Consider the following 20,046-nt stretch of genomic DNA (forward strand, 5'->3'; position numbering starts at 1 on the left):
GGCGTGGGAGGGGGTGGACATGCCTCGCTTGCAGCTGGTCCAGCTGTGAAGAACAAAGAGAAGGGCAGACATCGCCAGAGACAGGGTGCCTGAAGCCTCTCCCTCATCTCTGAGCCAACACCGAAAGGACTCAGGTCAGATGAAGACAATGTGTATCAACAAGGCCCTCTGTGGCCTGGACACTGTGCACTGTCCTGCAGGGGCACAGATGTCCCAGGGGAGCCTCGCTATCCCCACACCCCAGGACAAGCAAGCATGGGAAGGTGCCGGCCAGGCCAGGAGCCTGCAGGCAGGAGGGGGGCGATGGGGCGGTTCACATTCCCTCATTGCCATGCACAAGCTGGGTCTGGCAGTGGTGGCATCCCGCAGAGGGAGAACGTCTATCTCTGTCCACTGGAGAGAAGGGGGCAGTGTTGGGAGAGGTGTGTGTGAGCAGCAGACGCTGCTGGCATGACCGTGTGCAGCTCTGTTCTGTGTGTCCATGACTCCAGCCTACTTAGTGGAGGCTTGTGGTGGGAAGGTGTCCTACTGCAGAGTTGGGAGTAAGGCAGGCCTCTCCAGAAACCCTGTGAGCAGGAGCACAAGGGTCCTCTGTGGCAGCCTCATGCAGCTGTCTGCTCCAGACTGGTGCTCCACATGCACCCATGTGCATAGGCTGCTGTACGATCCCCAGGCTGAGAAGGCCAAGTGAGGAGCATGCAGCCCCTCGCAGCCCACCGCCTCTCCCCATCTATGTCTAGGGAAAGTATTAGAACTCACCTGATGGGTCTTCCCCAGCTTCGTCTGAACCCTGGGAGACATCCTGGGAGAGGATGACCTCCTAGCTGGTGGACATCACATCCTGGCTAGTCTTGTCATCCTCTTCTACATCCTCGTCCTCCTGGTGCACAGCCCTGCCCTCCAGGAGGCTGACAATAGGCATCTCCAGGCTGGCGTCCACAACGAAGGCGGGGGGAAAGGACCGACCCCCCCCCCCTCCCACCACCCTGAGCAGCCCCAGGCGGTTGCAATGCAGTGGCTCATAAAAGCAGCATGACAAGGGTGCTGCTCCTGAGTGGGAACTCCACTCCACTCCCTGGCCTTTATGTTATGGCCTTTTATTTTCATGCGGACCTGTTCCTGGGTGCGCATCTGGCGGTTTGTGGCCATCTGGCTGTAGATGTCTGCATTCCTGCACCTAGTGTGGAAATCCTGGAGGTTTGCCTCCTCTCCCCAGACCTCAATGAGATCCAGGATCTCTGCACCAGACCAGGAAGGGACCCTCTTCTGCTCCTGGACTTGGGCTTTGGAGCTGGATGGTGGCTCGCTAGCAGCCCTGGGGGGCTCGGTGGGAGTGCAAGGTTCAGCCATTGCTGCAGAATGCAGAAGTGGTCCTGCAGTGTGGCACAGGGTTGTCATGGCCTTTCTTGTGCCACAAACTTTTTCCCCTGTGGCTATACCTTTAAAGGCAGCAGGGGAAGGGAAACTATAGAGGTCTGAGAAGTGGGCACCGGGGCAGCTGTGAGAAGCCCTGGAGGCCAGTTATTTTGAAATAATCTCAGCTGTGCCATCCACATACACCCCATTTCGAAATAAGTATTTTGAAATAGGTGGTATTAAGAAGGCATTATTAAGAAATAGGCATTATAGGCTAAAAGAAATAGGCGTTATTAAGAAGCCTGTTATTTTGAAATTATTTCAAATTAAAGGGCTTGTTATGTAGATGCTCACCTTATTATTTTGAAATAACTAACATTATTTTGAAATAATGCTGCAGTGTAGACGTGCCCTTGAAAAGTTATCAGGGTTCAACCTGTCACCCTTTGGGAAAGATGATCAACTCATTCTAACATCTTATTACCCAGACCCTAAGCTGTTTTTTTAAGAAAATAGGAAAATGCTTAAGAAGAAATCCACTAGGATTGACTTAGATTACTTAAACACTAAAATAAATATCAGGCTCTTGACCAGCTGCCTTTTTTCAGCTCATTTTGGGCAGTTAAAGTTTTAACAAGCATTGGACGGCATCAATCACTGCTCAGTTTTGAGAGGATAGAATGCCTCCACAAATGGGGTTTGCAAAGTGGTCCCCTTAAGAGAACATCAAAACCAGGATTTTCATATGTCCCAAATGGAATGTGACATTTCCACAGGCCAGTACCTTTCATTTGCATCAATGGGACTGATTTCAAAGGGTCTGTGCACACCCCAAAGCTCCCCGTAGATGGCAAGGAAGTCATCAAGTGATATTGACTCTGAGGATGACAGAATTTTTTTGGAGGAATTCCTCCAGCTGCTGGAATCATTGTCCTTCAAATCAAAGTGTGTCTAAAAGTTAGTAGCAAAGAGACTCTGACTTCACTTACTTTGAAGGACAATAGTGAGCTTTCACAGACCCACTAGCAAACAATTAGAGTAGTAGGTAGGTCATTTTGTTCAGCTTTTGATGCTCATTTATATTCCTAATCCATTAAAATCTTGATGCCTATTTAAAGTTATGCACATGAAGAACAAAAAGCAGATAGTCTAAATATGATCATTCTTATTCTACCCCACCAAATATAAATGGTTCATTAATCTGAAGACAAACCCAAGCTCTGTTTTTGGGGGGAAACCCTTCATTTGACACAATCATTTATGCACTGAATAGTGATTCTTGAAGCCAGATGTTAGTTGTAAGGTTGTCACATTTGACCTGAAGGTTCCTGCTTCTTTAGGACCTGAAGTGGTTCTAGTTAAGGATGTTAACAAACGAGTAATTTACTACTCGAGTAGTGGATGGAATTTCCATCGACTACTTGACTAGTCGATAGGCACTTCACATTCCTCCTCTGAAATGTACAAGAGCCCTCGCTGGGGCTCTTGCACATTTCAAAGGAGGAATGCACAACTCTGCATGCAGCTCTGGGCCAGTGGGAAGTCCCGTTGACTCCAAGCTCCATGAAGCCTCTTACCCTTTGAAATACATAAGAGCTGATCCCGGCTGATCCCGGGCTCCATGCACTTTGAAACACCGCGCTGGAGCCTGGGCGACAGTCGGCATGTCAAAGTGGCAGCACTGCACAGAGCCTGAGTATGAGCTCCATGCAGCACTGCCACTTTGAAGAACCCTCTCTTCCCCTTTCTTTGCTCCCTCTATCTGATGGAGGTAGCGGGGTGGAGGAATCAACTAGTCGACTCGACTATCCGATAAGCATTTGCATATCGGATAGTCTACTAGTCGACTAGTCCTTAACATCCTTAGTTCTAATCCCTTTGTATTCTGAGGTCTCTGCTGCAGAACGACTGACAGTTATGTGTCTATTAAGGTTTGCTCTCCACGAGAACTGTATTGAAACACCATTACCCCATCTGACAGCAAACAGAATCATCTTTTGTCACTAGTGCAAGCACTGTGGCATTCATCCAATTTCATTATTTTTAAATAATGAACTAGCCACTTATTATCCTAGGAATAATAGGTTGCTAGCCCTCATACTTCCTGCTGCTAGCTGTGGGCTGGAAGGGGAGCTGGCTGCATCCTGTCATCACTTAGAGATGCTCTGGCTGGGCCACTAGCTGATAAAAGTGTTAAGTTCTGGCTGCTTCTTGCCCCTCGATTTTTGGGTGGTAAGGGTTCTCGTTCCCTGCCTGCTGCCCCTTGGCTGGGGTGGGTCTTTGGCTGCTGTCCTATCATTAATGGTCATAGGGTCTTATGGCCAGAACATTGTCCTATGCTTCCCAGGCATAATTCTGAATTTATGACCATGGGTGGTTTGGGAGACTATAAATTTTGAACACTCCCCTGGGGCTTTCAGGTTTCGATCAGAGATACTGCCTAGAGCGACCCTTGCCACAGAGCATAGCCTAGGCCTGTAGGGCATCTTCTCAGCTCTCCAGTTCAGGAGACTGAAGCGCTGGGTCAGGAGCAGAGGAAATAGGAGCTGGGAATAGGAGCTTCCTGGCCAGGACAGGAGATTGAACTTCTCCTTGCTTTGATGGATGATTTTTATTTATTTAGATGTAAAACTATTTTATATATATATATATATATATATATATATATATATATATATATATATATATATATATATATAGGGGGAACAGGAACTGGCTAGGCAAGGACAGCTAGAAGAAAGGGACTGAGGGTGGGCACAAGACTATTGGAGGATAGAGCTGTGCAGAGGAGGCTTGGGGAGGCAGAGAAGGGAAGGAGGGTGAGAGGGGCACCTCCAGGCAAGTGGGAGATGAGACAGCAACCAACCAGAGAGTCCTCTGAGGAGTGGTGCTTGGGGTTTCTTTGGGCAGGGAGGAGTGTGGCTTGTGGCTCCCTCTGAGGGAGGGAGACAGAAGGCCCATAGATATGTGTCTGGGGCCCAGAATTCCTGTCAGCAGACCTGCTGGTCACACAGCACCCCACACCTCTTTGCTAAGCCTGATATTGTGTTGTGTTGGCATTGTGACCAAAATCACTTTTAGTATAAACACCACTGACTTCAATAGAGCTGTGCTAATTGACACCAGAGAGAATTTGTCCCTATCTCTCTCCTTCAGGACTGCTGACATTAATAATGGAATCTCTAATGAATAAATACATGAAATTAAAAGAAAAATGGTCACGTATGGGCAGACACCAAGGCTGGGAAATGTCAGTGACAAGCTTTCTCAGTAACTCAATTAAAATGGAAACCATTATTCAACCTTATTCTGTATGATTCAATGTAGTGGAAGGTATTGCTCCCAGATCACTTTCATCTGCCAGTCCTTCTCATACGCAGCCATTGATACGGGTATAAATCAGAGTTTGTCCAAAACCTTCCAGCACTGGAAAACACAGTGGGGCCCAATTCAGTTCCATTGTTGAGGAGTAACAACTATTGAATTCAGGGGTACTGAGAGCAAATGAGAACCCAACTGGGTGTGAACTTATCAGCTGCAAGTAGTATTTAGTGCATTGTATCTACCATATACTGGGATATATTAAAACTTAAACCTGTGTATAATAGAGCTTGGGTAAAATTTTCAAAAGCACCTAACTGACTTAGGAGCCTACAGCCAGATTTTCAAAGGCATTTAAATGCCTGGAAACACAGATAGGTACATATTTAGATTTTCAAAAGTGACTTAAGCAGGCTGGATGCTTCACTCCCCTTGATTTTCTGGTTGGATTTGTAACTCCCACCAAAAGCCTACTGCATTTTTAGACACCTAAATGCCTTTGAAAAATTTGGCCCTAAGTGACTAGGGGGCAGATTTTTAAAGGCATTTAGGCACTTAGAGGTGTCTAGTGAGATTCATAAACGTGCTTAGGCACAAAACTTCCATTCAGACAGGCACCTACAAATCTGACCCGTAGGAGTCCAGAAAGGCCCTTACAGGCATTAGGCCAGGCTCCCGACGCCATCTTGCCGACACCATTTTGCCACGCCAGACAGCTCCCCTGCACCTGGTGAGCACAGGGGAGGGCCGTTCGTAGGGGCACATAGGGCGGCTTCGCAAGTGGCAGGGGAGGCTTCGTGAGCCACACTTTCAGGGGTGAAGAGTCACATGCAGCTCGTGAGCCGTGGGTTGGCCATGTCTACACTGTGTTAGACTATGTCTACACTGCAGAGATTTTCCTGGAAAAGCTCTGCTATGTCCAAGGAATGCATCTGCTTTTTCGGAACAGTTTACAAAAAAGCGGATGCGTTCTTTCGCCATCCTTGTATTCCTCATTGTATGAGGAATAAGGGATGTTCTGAAAGAAGAGGTTTTTCCAAAATGTGGCCCCATGTAGACTGGCCAAATTTCAGAAAAGCCTCTTCTGAAAAAAAGTTGGAAAAGATATGCAAATTGCAGTTTGCAATGTGTGTATCTTTTTCCGATTTAAGTCCACAGTCTAGACACAGCCTTAGTATCAGAGGAGTAGCCTTTTTAGTCTGTGTCCACAAAAACAACGAGGAATTCTGTGGCACCTTAAGGACTAAACCCTGGTCTACACAAGAGATTATTTCAAAGTAACAAGCAGAGTGTTCACACTATCAAGCCCTTTATTTTGAAATAAGGGGCTGGTTATCATATATGTAGTAGCCCATTGTCTGTGCGTCTGTAATGCTGACGTACACGGCCACGCCCCCTAGCCATGTACGTCAGCGCCCCGCCCCCTTTCCCCTCCCTCTGTGGCATGCCGCGCTGCTCAGCTGGGCCCCGGGCAGCAAGCAGCCGTTTGGGGTCCGCGCTCCCCCAAACAGCTGCTTGCCACTGCTTGCTCCCCCGCTGGGGCCCAGCTGAGCGCTCCCTGCTGAGCGCACCTCAGAGGGAGGGGAAGGGGGCGGGGTGCCACGGAGGGAGGGGAAGGGGGCGGGGCTGGCCGTAAGGGGGGATCAGGGGCTGTGGGGCGGTAGGAGAGGATGGGGGGCCTGAAGGAAGGGGGGCAGGAAGCAGAGCTGGTGGAGGGGGGAATCCGGGGGCCGTGGGGCTGGACAGGAGGAGGGGGGACAGAGGAAGGGGGGCAGGAAGCAGACCTAGCGAGGGGGGGGTGCAGCCAGTGGCCACAGCCAGAGTCCTTCCAGCTGCGCCCCCGGCAAGCGCTCCCTTTACTTGCCAGCAGAAGCCTGGTGGGGGCGGGGCTGGGAGCCACTCCCCCCCGCCCGGCTTCTGCTCGCAACCAGAGGCTCCCAGCTGGGAGACGAGCCAGGATTGGCGCTGGGAGCCTCTGGTCCTGTGCAAAAGCTGGGCGGGGGGGGGGGTGGCTGGGAGTCCCGGCCCCCGCCCCACCCGGCTTTTGCGCGAGACCACAGGGCTCCCAAAGCCAATCGCGCTCCACCTTCCAGTCACTCCCCCGCTTCCGCCAGACTTCCCTCCGGTGCCCAGCCAGAAATTCACAAAATACCGGACATTGCACATGTCCAGTATTTTCTGAATTTTTCTACTGGACAGACGGTGCAAGTACTGGACTGTCCGGTAGAAAACCGGACACCTGGCAACCCTAGCCCCAGCGGGAGCGCCACTCAGCTGGGCCCCAGGCGGCAAGTGGCCATTTTTGGGTCCACGCCGTTTGCTTCCCCGCCGTGGCCCAGCTGAGTGGCGCTGGCGCTGCGCCGCTCAGCTGAGCCCCGGTGGGACAGGAAGGGGGGCAGGGCGGTGACATACACAGCTGGGGGTGGAGCCGTCCCCTGGCCGTGTACATCACCACCCCACCCCTCCTGCTCCGCAGCGGCCTGCTGAGTGCACAACACTCAGCCAAGCCGCCATGGAAGGAGGGGAAGGGGGCAGGGAGGTGATGTACACAGCCAGGGGCAGGGCCGTGTACATCACCGCCGCACCCCCCCCTCCCTCGCAGCAGCCCAGCTGAGAAGGCCCCACTCAGCCAAGCGCCATGCCGGGAGGAAAGGGGAAGAGAAAGGGGAAGGGGAGAGTCGGAGGGGAGAGAGAGGCAGGAGGAGGAGGAGGAGGAGAAGAGAAAGGGAGAGTGAGAGGCAGGAGGGGGAGAAGAGAAAGAAAGAGACGGAGAGAGAGGCAGGAGGCAGAGGAGAGCTGAGAAAGAGGGGAGAAGGAAGTAGGGGAAGGGAGAGAGAGAGAGAGAGAGATACCTAACGAGAGTGCTCAGGAGAGAAGACCTGAAAATCCCGTCTTATGATGGGCTAATTGGCTAGTTTCAAAATTATAACTCCTGTTTTCTATGAGGAATAACACTTATTTCATTTCAAAATAGTGTTAGTGTGGATGCTCCACTGCTGCTATTCGAAATAACTACTCCCCAGAGTCATTCCAAGTAAATTACTCCCCAGTGCTTCCTGGGACTCTAAGTCAAAGTAGCGCATCCATATTAAGGAAGCCTCCCTTGGGCTAATTCCGAGGCTTCCCTGTCCTGTGGACACACTATTTCAAAATAGTTATTTTGGGAGTTGTTATTTATAAATAAGTTACTTCAAAATAATTTCCTAGTGTAGACATGCCCTAACAGATTTATTTGGGCATAAACTTTCATGGGCAAAGACCCACTTTGTCAGCCCACGAAAGCTTATGCTGAAATAAATCAGTTAGTCCTTAAGGTGCCACAGGACTCCTTGTTGTTTCTACATGCCTCAGTCTCTTTTGAAATATAAGAGTCAGCAGCATTTGAAAATGTTATTGGTTGGCTCTTCAACTACATACATACAAGCTATCACCAACACCGGCACTAGAAGACTGGCAGTATGCTCGGCCAAGCCAAGGCCGGAATGATCATGGAACCTGAACCAGGTCAGGATGACAGGACAGGCTGAAAAAGCTGACACCGGCTGGAGAATCTCAGCCTGTCGTTGCCTGTCCTACAGTCTGAGAGGGGAAGCTGTATTAGTCTGTAACTTTAAAAACAATGAGTGGCATTTTAGAGACTAACAAAAATACATATATAGAATCATGTTATCATGTGCTTTTGTGGAGAAAACTCACTTCTTCAGATGAGTTTGAATCATTGCCTGACCTATCCCCCCCCCCCCCCCCCACTTTTTCTTATGATGGGAGCTTCAGTCAGCCTGACATTTTTTAAAACAAGCACCAAGTTCCCGTCGATGATTTTAGAATGTGCTTCTCTTTGAAGAGCTGCTTAGTATGTGAAGTTTGCCACTTTCTGCTTTAATAATCTCTTTTTATTGTAGCCTCCTGCTCCACAACCAGATAATTAACCTTGATATTTGTTCACTGCCCTCAGGACACCCAACTCCCATTGCTGTCAATTATCAGACAATGCTGAGTCTGTAGCAAAAGAAGACTTTTCCTGACTCTGTCACACTGACACACATGGTACTTGGGAAATTTAACTATCTAATATAGTTTGCTGGAGGAAGAAAATCCTTCACAGCTTTTTAAAAGAAATCTAGAGTGAAAAAACAGGGTCCTGGACCCATGGCTAGTGTGAGGAATCAAAGCAGAAAAGTTGGCCAGTGATTCTCTTTCTTAGTACTCTTGTTTGCCATGCTGCTTTTTAACAAAAAAAGATCCTACTAGATAACTTCTGTGAGCAGTATCTTGGTGAAGGGGCAGTGTTCCCAGCCTAACATTTCAGGTTTGTCTTGTGTTTTTCTCTCAGTCAGCTACACTGAAGGGATCACAATGAAAGACCTAAGTTGCTGTCATTGAGATCTCTTACCCCACTGCTCTGAGAGCCTAACCCAGCAGTCTTTATGCAGGCAAAGCTTACTTTGCAATCCATTTTGTCTGAGGTAGAGCCTGATTCACAGTCTGTTGAACTTGGGCTGTGTCCAGACTCAGGGGTTTTTTCGAAAAAAGTAGCCTTTTTTCGAAAAAACCTCACCTGCGTCCAGACTCAAGCCGCGTTCTTTCGAAATTAAATCGAAAGAACGCGGCTTTTCTTTCGATGGCGGAAAACCTCATTTCACGAGGAAGAACGCCTTCTTTCGAAAGTTCCTCTTTCAAAAGAAGGCGTTCTTCAATGTAAATAGGGCTTCTTCGAAAGAGAGCATCCAGACTCACTGGATGCTTTCTTTCGAAAAAGCAAGCCGCTTTTTCGAAAGTTCAACGTGCAGTCTAGACACTCTCTTTCGAAAGAGGCTTGCAGTCTAGACATAGCCTTAATGAAAAGACTCCTAGGCTACGTCTACATTGGCAAGATTTTGCACAAATACTTTGAACACAAGAGTTTTTGCGTTAAAGTGTTTGCACAAGAGAGCGTCTACACTGGCATGTGCCTTTCTGCAAGAGATGTGCTTTTGCACAAAAGCATCGTGCCAGTGTAGACGCTTTCTTGCGCAAGAAAGCTCCGATGGCCATTTTAGCCATCGGGCTTTCTTGCGCAAGAAATGAACGTTGCCTGCCTACACTGGCCTCTTGCACAAGAACAGTTGCGCAAGAGGGCGTATCCCTGAGCAGGAGCATCATAGTTCTTGCACAAGAAGCACTGATTTCCTACATTAGAACGTCAGTGTTCTTACGCAAGAACTCCCCACCAGTGTAGACAGGCAGCATGTTTTTGCACAAAAGCAGCCGCTTTTGTGCAAAATCATGCCAATGTAGACACAGCCCTAGGGTCTGTCTACATTGCATTTGCTAGCAAGCCTCCTACCCAGTTCCACAGACTTGTGCTAACAAGGCTCACGCAAGGGAGCCAAAAATAGGTGTGTAGATGTTGTGACTCCAGCTGGAGTTTGAGCTCTGAAGTCCGGAGGAGGGAAGATGGGCTTCAGAGCCCAACCTGCAATATTTGCTCTGCAAATCTGCAGTTATCCACTTTATATCCACAGCTTATTTTTGCGGATGTGGATACAAATTTTGTATCTAGAACCCTTCACAATTGCAGGTATCCTCTTTATATTCATGGGTATATAGCCGACATCCATGGATCATTTTTGCAGATGCAGATATCAGTTTTTGATCCACACAGGGCTCTAAATGTCAAAGTACTCTCTACCCTAGACAAGGCCCATTAACACAAGTCTGTGGACCCAGGCTGGCAGACTCATTCTGGGTGCAGTGAAGACATACCCATATTGTCTTGAGAGGGTTTTGACTTTTGTGAGGAAAGATGGATCTGGGTTCCCAGTTACCATCTCTGCCACAGACTATGTGATTTTGGGCAGATCACAATCTCTCTGTGCCCCATCTACAGAATGAAGTTAATACTTTTTATTCTGCGTAGCAGAAGAAATGCTGAAGTATTAAGAGGCAACACGTTCGGTTAAGGGCAGTTAACTCCTTACCTTTGGTGCTGATTTGTTTACAATAAAAAAAAGTTGCTACAAACATCATGGTTATCCTTGCAATGTGATCAGACCATAGGCAGAAAAGAAAGCGTAGAGCAAAAAGTTCAAATCATATTATATTTTCTCTTACTCCAGAGCATGTTCTACTTGGAAATGAAATTTAAAAACAAACAGCCTGATTCGTCTGTCCACAAAATTAAATGGCCCCGTTATTTTCTGTGATTATTTGCTCCTCCCACTTTATGAAGAGGAGAGCAAATAATGTGATTGGAACAATTTTTGCAGACTTTGTTAGAGAAAAAACCAGGGTTGATCCTCCTCCCACAATTAGAAACTCTAGTGCAAACTAGGGATAGTGGAGGATGATCAATCCAGATGGTCTTTCGTTTGCAATTTAGCTCCCATTCTCTAATTTTTCTGTTGTTGTTGTGAATAAGTTTGGCCTTCACATTTTTACAGCAGATTGCCTAGTGTGCGGAGTGAAAGTAGCAGCTTATCTGGCAGCCTGAAGGGAACATGTTTGGTTTATGCTGTGCATCTCTCTGACTTTGAAAATGGCATCACGCTATGAGTATTTTTCAGGAATTATATCACAGTAGAAAAAATACTGACCAATCCATTTTTATATGCAGGGTCAACATTACGAAGAGGAAAAAAGGGCCTTAAGCCATGAAATAATAGCACTCAATAATCATTTAATAGAAGCCAAGGTGACAATAGATAAGTTATCAGAAGACAATGTAAGTATTTAATTATGGCTTCTTCTAAAGATTATGTATGAATGTGAATTAGGCAATACATTTTATATGTAATTATAGAATCATTACCTATTATTTACAGTAAATGTGACTTGTCAATCCTAGGATCAGAAACATTACTATGTCTGGAATTTCTTTCACGGGATGATTTTAGCTTCTCTTAGAGTTTAATTACTGTGTTGCTATGATGTGCCTTATGGTTTTTCTTCCATGAAAAAAAATTATAAAGATTTAGGGACACTAATTTAAACATAGTTTTAATGCAGCTTTCTAAATATTTCTGAAAAGCATTATTTTGCTATTGGGTTTTTCATAAGATTCAGCGATGGTCACTGAGCAAACTGATGGAAAAATATGTCCCTAGGTATTATATAGTGAGCATCCTGCATCACACTTAAACATCTAAAAGAATTCAGGAGATGATTACATACAGTCCCAGCATAGGGCCCTAACGTTACTACTTTTCATTTGATTTTTTCATTTCACAAAAGAGATGAGATCAGCCAATCCTTACTCATTGGGATGGAACTCCTAGCATTAGTAAGCACTATTCTCATGAGGAGCAGTTGCAGGACTGACCCACTTCACCCTCAGAATTTAGGTTTTCCATAGGCTAGCTCATGGCATACTGTTGTATCTGTCTCTGTATGAAATGAAACATGGAATCTCCTTTTCCACTGTCATGCATCTCATTACATACTGCTGAAAATTATCAGACCTTTTGAAACTGGCAAACAAGCTCATGAAATCGTGCTGCTGTACAAACTCCAAACGAGATGGCAAAGAGGGCCATGTGTTTAGTTCATTATAATCTCACTCCCCAGATGGCGATATTAAGAAAAATACTTATGCTAGTGAAGACATTATATTCTTGTTAGGACATTCTTGTATTGTCCTACATGTATAATTATGAACCCTTTGGTGATGGAGCTACATTGGTGAACCTGAAGGCTGAATTTGGCCCTGTGTACTTTGCTCAAGAACTGCTTCTTAGATCTTCCATATTATACATAATTAGTCACTAGAGAAGCTATTGAGCAACGGACCTTTATGAGACAAAGAGTGTATCATTGCCCTGCTATTTCTTAAATGCTTGGCATTTGCCCACACACTATGATGAACAGTACCTTAATTCAGAAAATATGTGATGGAATATGGGACCCCCCTCTCCCTCGATGCCACTTATTGGTTATTGCTCTACTTGCTGTGCTCCTGGCTGGTTCCCATCCAAATTAACATTGTATGCAAACAGTTGATTGATCCTAGTCTGGTAGTATATCCTGACACTTAGGGGATAAGGAACCTCCATTACATTCAAATAACGTGATTTTCTACATACATTTTGTATATATTTTTGAGGATGTTTAAAATTTTAAAAGTCTCAAAAATGTGTCCTACACTTTCCATGGCCATGTTTTCACAGTGAATGAAGCAGCCAGTCTTGAAATAAGGGGTAAGACTTCTGAACGATTTCATGCTTGACTGTCAAATTGTGCCATTAGGAACCTAAAGTAGCTGTGTTTGTTTCTGTATTGTGTAGAAATGGGCTGGAGGTACAATATATATGTAATATATGCCAGAACCATACGCACATGCAACAGAGATTTTGTTTTTAAAATTAAAATTTTTGATTCCTACTGTTTGCATCTGTTTTTCAGAGGAAGGCTTATTCAATAATATAAAATTAAAAACAGAATTACCTGGTAACAGTTATTTCCTTTTTTTACTCTTTATATTTGAGACAGAGTGAGAAGTATATAGTAAGCAAAATAAACTAAAATAAAACATCATAGTTTGCCAACATTGTTTGAGAGCAGTTGAATCTGCAGATGTAAATCCAACAGGACCAAAGAAAATCTATTTCTGTTTTTTTCACATTCATAGCAAGCTGATCCCAGGAACTTCTTATAGTTATACTTCAAAAGAGGTATTCAGAAAAAAGACTTTCCCCCTTGTTCTTTTCACATAAAATGTACATGTTGTTTTTCAAGGCCATGTTTACACTAGGAAGCTATTTCAAAATTACTAAATTCGACTTAAGAACCCCCGATTTAACAAATTCAAATTAGCATGTCTTCACTACGGGGAAGCATCAAAATTAGTCCGAGGCAGGCAACATTAATGTAGACACGCTACTTCGGACTTAGAGCCCCAGGAAGCACTTGGGAGTAATTATTTTGAATTACTCTAGGGGTAATTATTTTGAAATAGTGGCACTGGAACATCCACGGTATTATTTCAAAATAACTATTTCCAGAATTAGCATTACTCCTGATGAAAGCAGTACAGATTTTGAATTCCGTGGCCCCTTATTTTAAAACAACATTCTTGGCAGTATGGATGCTCTGCTTAAAAATTCAATCTTGGGAGGGTTATTTCGAAATAATAATAGTGTAGACCAGAGCTGAGAGAATAAATAGAATGGAGAAGTCTGTGTGAAAGTGAATTACACAATTAGCACCCAGGAAAAAAGAAACTATTTTAATCATAAACATGTTTTCTCGATAAACGTTATAAAATGTTCACAAGTTTTACAAGTGTCTAGAGGGGTTTTATCATTTCTGTGCCATATCTTTAAATAAGTATAGATCTTACTTCCAAAAATAAGCTTTGCCTGTAATAGCACCTTTACAGAGACTGTAGACATATCTATAAGTGCTACATCGGAAGACAGTCATGTGCACTACAACAGTACAAAGCAAGACTGAATATAGAGTTAAGCACAGATTTCTGTTCCGGATTCCCACACTAGACAGGTTGCAGGAGCCAATCAGCACAGAATGATATAACTAACCTATTTATTTATTTTTCCTCTGTGTGAAATCTTCTTGCTACTTCCTGATTCATTAAATGTAGTACAGAATGTAATTAAATTGCAAATATCATAAGTCTCATTGCAAGTCATAATATTTGATGTCACCAAATGAGGCATTCTGGCATATTTGTTATTGAACCAGGAGGCACTAAGGGAAATACTGGAAAGAAAGAAATAAAAAAATTAAAAAACAAGCTAAAACTAAATTTCTATAATGAATTTCCCCCTACAAACAGATGAGACTGTTTCAGATATCTCTAAAGTGGAATCCAAGTGGTTTGGGGATATTCAAGACAGAATATTTATTCTTAAATCAAATGTCCTTTTCACTGTATAGTTCACCTTTATTACAGTACTCAATCTCTCAAGCATGCTTATTATGTAATGCTGAGTTCCCAATGGTAAGTATTCACCCAATAGTCTCAGTTGCAGACCGATGTTTTTAAAGTAAAACTGTTTCAAATTTCTCTTTCTGATCCCCTTTTCTCCATGACCTTTCCTTTGATAACCAGCTGAGCATCTTTTCAGGAGCAAGTAAGAAAAACAGAAACCTAATGAATATAAAAAATAAAATGATCTCTGTAGCTTCCCAGAGTAAAACAGACACAATTTACCCAGAAATAGGAGCAAGAAACAAAACCTTAGGTTAGATGCAAGCCATAAAAATCAGGCTTTTTTGTTTGTTTGTTTTTTAGGAGCTCTATAGAAAGGACTGCAATTTAGCTGCTCAGCTGCTCCAGTGCAGCAAGAATTACGACAGGGCACATAAGCTTTCTGAGGTAATGTGATCAAACTTACTGAATATACAAAGAAATAATGTTTCTTGGAAAATAGAATATTCTGCATGATCAACCCCCACGCCTGTTTGCCTTTAAAGCTCTGCTTTTTGTCTCTCTCTCTTCTTTAAGAAACAGAAAGGGCTGGATGTACCTGTTGATTTTCTGTACAGCTGAGCACAGGTCTAAAGATGCCAAGGGTGTGGCAGCATGCCCAGGCTTTGATGTGATTTCAATTATGTACAGGGCTTACCATTTTTTTCAATGGCTTTCAGCAGCTGCACTATAAAAATTATTCCAATATCACTGCAGCTGCAGGAATTATTAACCAAATCTCAGCTTCAGGTGAAACTTGAATAAGAGTTTCATTTTTGAAAGCTCGGGAATGGGCCTGCATCAATCTTGTACAAAAGGAAAAATTTAGCCTAATCAAAGCACTAAGAAAGCTCTGGCCACTAAAATGTAAACAGATAAAAAGAAACAAAGATCCTGCAGGCTGCAAGGAGTCTTTTGGGGATCAAGTTTCCCTCTGAAGCTATTTCCCAGTACATGCAACTACACTACAAACATCAATTTTAAAAACAAGATAACAGGAGAGAACATCTTTTTCTAAGGCAACCAGAAAACCTTCTTTGATTTCCAGAGTGTAAAGTTTGAGAAACTGACACTTTCAAATGGAAACAAATGGTTAAAAATAATCATGACTAGGGCTGTATTTATGTCATGGCATGGTACAAAAATGAGGGGAACCATGAACTTTTAGCCATGCATCCACAACCTTAGGGTAAATCCTGCTTTTACTCACTAAAGTCAATGAGACTGTCACTGATGTCAGTAAGGATGGAGCTTCACCTCAGGCTTTTAAATCATCTCATATCTCTGAGATACTTTTGGCTGGGTCTTATTGTCACTGAGATCAGTGGGATTTAACAGGAGCTGGATCAGGCACTTGCAGGTCTATTCTCATTCTTCAGCCCATATAGATGGGTATCTCAATGCAAGAGATTGATCTTTTCTAACTTTTGGGACTGTCTTACACTGAGCAGTACCTCCACCATGTGTGCTTGTATGGCAGAGGTCATTACTAATAAGACACCAACTTTTTCCAGCAGTTTCGTTAGCACAGTGCTTTCAGATAGCCTCATATATGCAGTTCTATGACAGACTAGCAGAAAACTAAATGTTAGATATACTGACTAGTGCAACATCAGTGTAATGCTGTGAGATCCCAAATACATCTAGTAAATGAAATTGTCTGGTCAATAAGGACGGTGATTTACTGGAAAAAAGCTTCCAAATTATCTAATGTCCTCATCCTGCAAATGATTGCACCTGAAAGCAATAATGTAAGCCTTGAACACAGTGCCAAGTATTCCCAGGATTGGCTCCTAAATATATTCAGTATTCCACTTACTGAAAAATATCCAGGATGGTGGTGGGGCTCGGTTGGTTGGTCAGTTGAGTTTCTGTTTGTTTGGGGTTCCCCCCCCCCAATTTCCAAAACTGTCATCCATTCAGCAGAAGAGGCAAATGCTCCATTTCTCAGTGCGAGCATTTTTACTCAGCAACTCTGAGTACATTGTGAAGAGCAATTATCTCTTTAAAAGAGAAACATGAGGATGTGTTGCAAATCACTGAATAGCTTGACAAATCCACGAACAAGCAATTTTAGATTACACAAGAATGTGAGCTGTGGCATGGCATACCATGAATACAATACCATTTTAGTCACGCCACCTCCTAGTATGTGATAGCCCAAAAGAGGTCAATAGTTCTTTCCTTAAAATACTTCATAGTATAAATCAGGCACAAAATAGATCAAACAGTAGAGTAAATATTGCAGTATGTTCTAACAAAAATGGCACCTGTCCAGCATGGTAGTTTCACGCTAAACAATCTGTTTCTTTTGCAATAGTAACCACACCTTTATGGTGATTTATTTGGTCTTGTTTTACCACTTGTTCTTTCAATCTTTGTTGCATCTGTAGTTACAATTACTAATATTTCTATCTGCCAGTGTATCAGAAATATTACATATCTTGTTGCAAACAGAGGATATATGGATTAAATTAAAAACATGAATTAACTTAAAATATGATGGAAGAAGTACAGATGAAAAGGAACTGTCATCTTACACCCAACTAACAAGCTTGCCATTTCACGTCAGGTCATATTTTGAATGCCTACAGGTCTTTTGGTTACGCCAGGTATAAAAACTCTCAAGAGAAGCTGGGAAATGAGGAACCATATGTCATACAATGTGAAATCCTTCTGCACAGTGCTCATTAGAGTAATAGGGATGCTCACTTCAATACTTGAAGGAACCTTTGTCAGGGTTGGATTACGAAAGGGGCTTTAGGGGCTGTAGCCCAGGGCTCTGGGCCAAGGAGGAGGACACCTTAGCCCGAGACCCTGGAATGCAGCCACTGAAGTCCCTGTGTGCTACATTTCTGGCCAGCTTAGCACTCTGCCATTCCCCCTCCTTTCCTTGGTTGGAGTCGCATGCATTTCCAAATGGCAGGTGTGCCAGGTAAGCACCCCAAGGCCCTGTATCCTCCCTCCCTGCCAGACTGCTCCCTCTCCCCCCAGCCAACTCCTCCACCATACCTCATGCCCAGACCCCCCCCCCACTTCCACCTGTAGCCTGCTCCTGCACCTACCCTCCCTTACAGTATATAGGGTTGGGTCCCCTCCCACATACTGAACCCCTCATTTTTGGTCCCATCCCAGAGCCTAGAGGCCCCTACAAAATCTTCTAGCCCAGGACCCCCTAGAAAAGAGTTAATCTGGGACTGCTCCTTATATTGCTGTAAGAAGTACAGCTATTTATTTAGTAATAATCTTATTTAGTAATATAATGCACTCAGTAAGCTTTCACAAGTAGCTACTGTATATCTGAAAAAGAACTTGATGTCTGGTATTTTGTCATAGTTGTAAAAATGTACAGTAACAGTGACGAGTGAATCTCAAAAGGATCAGTGTGTGGGAGTCAAGAATCCAAGGGCTAGATTCTCAGTTGGTGTAAATTGGCACAGCTCATTGACATCAATTGGGCTGCAATGATGAACACTTTGTGTACACTGAAATAAATAATATCAGTAGTCCACTCATTCATCTTTGTTCCATCAGCATAGCTAGACAGCATTAATAACCTTCTTCCTATTTTCCTTCTCCCTTCCACCTCTCTATGTTACAGTTGCCATCTGACTTTCAGGAGAGAGTCAGCCTCCATCTGGAAAAGCACGGGTGCAGCCTTTCTGTCCCTTTGTGTCACACATCATTTGCCGATAATATACCAACTTGCGTCATCGCTAAGGTACTGGAGAAACCAGACCCAACCAGCTTGTCTTCACATCTGTCAAGCACGTCAGCAAGGGATCGCTCTTTTCAGGACTCTGATGGGAAGCTTGGCCAAAGGCCCCAGTACAAGTCTGACATCTACTGCAGTGACACCGCCCTTTATTGCCCTGAGGAGAGGAGAAGGGAAAGGAGACAAAGTGTTGACATGCAGGTGAAAGATGTTGGGTTTTTGAGGTCCCAGAACTCTACTGACAGTACTGTAGAAGAAGATGGCTTCCATTCTAGCTTCTCTCATGAAGCCTTCCAAGAATATGTTACCTCTTTACCAACCTCTAGCTCCTACTCTAGTTTCAGTGTCACATCTGAGGAAAAAGAAAACGCCCAGGCCAGCACTCTGACAGCCTCCCAGCAAGCGATCTACCTGAGCAGCAGAGATGAAATGTTTGAAAGAAAGTCATGTTCTAGTTATGATCATCAGGGAAGTCCAAGGTTTGCCAAGTCAAAATCCGTGCAGCAAATGGAACTTGCTGACAACAATGAGAACTCGCCCACTTTTACTAGGACTCTGCCACCTTATGCGAATGAGCCTTTTCATTTCTCAGCCATAACAACACAACAGGCATTGGCCACTCAGAAAATGCGTAATGACTGCAGGAGCACCCATCTTTCAGAAGAAGACTTACCAGGGCGGTGGAGGCAGCTGAGTGTAGAGGACATCGGTGCATATTCTTACAGGAACACTGGCAGACTATCACCCTGTAGCTTTTCAGAGCAGTATTACAGCAGCCCTATAAAAAAAGCAGAGAGCCGAACAAGCCCCATCTATGCTGCTTACAAAGGAGACAGCTTTTCAGAGGGAGAAGATATCTGTCAAAGTAGACTTGTGGATTCTTGCTTCCTCAGAACAGATAGTGGCCTGAACATTGACATCAGCACGAGCTGTAAACAGGACAAATTGCCCTCTTACAAAACAAAAGAACCACGAGACCAAAAAAATGACAGGATCACAATGCAGTTGTGCAGTAGCAAAAATATTGAGAGTAGCCCAGTGTTGAAAAGAGAATATGTTGATGTAAGCCCAAACAGCTCAGCAGAATCCCTCAACCAGAGTTCAGTGGAGGCTTCAGAGATCCATCAGTCTTCCATGGAGCAAGGGAACCATTCAGGTCTTCACAGCAAACAACAGCAGTTTCAACGGACTGGGAGTACTGGTCTAAGTCGGAAGGACAGTCTTACAAAAGCACAATTATATGGAACCCTTCTAAATTAGATATTTTCCAAAACTGCAATAAGAAAAAACAACAACATTTGTTAGTTCTTTTGAACAACAGGGTTCTAAGAAACAGGATTATTATATATTCATAACAGTACTGTATGTTTAAAACAACAATCTGTACAAAACCATTACACAGCATTTTTCACACAACATTCTTTCCATCTGGAAGACCACCCTTTCCCCCCTTTTATAAACCTGAAATATTTTTATAAACGAAATGGTATTTATTAGATTATCCTTAATCTGAGCTATTTGAGCAGCAACCTTTTTCCTTCAAGCAGGTTTCTTATTTATTTTTGTGCATGAGGCCATCAGTGCCTGAACTCTTGGAGGAAGAGGGTAAAATCATCATTGTGATGACAAAAATCAAACCCCCTCAGTAAGATACCATCAACTCTGTGTCATGTGAATCTGAAAGGTATGAGAATGGTGAATTTAAAGAAGTATATTTTTAAATGAGAACCGAAATGAACCCTAAGTT

General features: G+C 44.0%; 1 protein-coding gene across 1 annotated transcript in view; it reads left to right on the plus strand.

Moving 5' to 3' along the window:
* The window catches only part of BEGAIN (brain enriched guanylate kinase associated), a 118,425-nt gene extending 98,866 nt beyond the window's left edge, over positions 1–19,559 (plus strand). The window contains exons 4-6 of the mRNA XM_075926563.1: positions 11,273–11,380; positions 14,909–14,992; positions 18,186–19,559. Coding sequence (XP_075782678.1) covers positions 11,273–11,380; positions 14,909–14,992; positions 18,186–19,559 — 1,566 coding nt within the window. The remainder of the gene's footprint in view (positions 1–11,272; positions 11,381–14,908; positions 14,993–18,185) is intronic.
* The last annotated feature ends 487 nt before the right edge of the window (positions 19,560–20,046 follow it).

Source organism: Pelodiscus sinensis, chromosome 4, assembly GCF_049634645.1.
Source record: "Pelodiscus sinensis isolate JC-2024 chromosome 4, ASM4963464v1, whole genome shotgun sequence".
NCBI classification, from domain to species: domain Eukaryota; kingdom Metazoa; phylum Chordata; order Testudines; family Trionychidae; genus Pelodiscus; species Pelodiscus sinensis.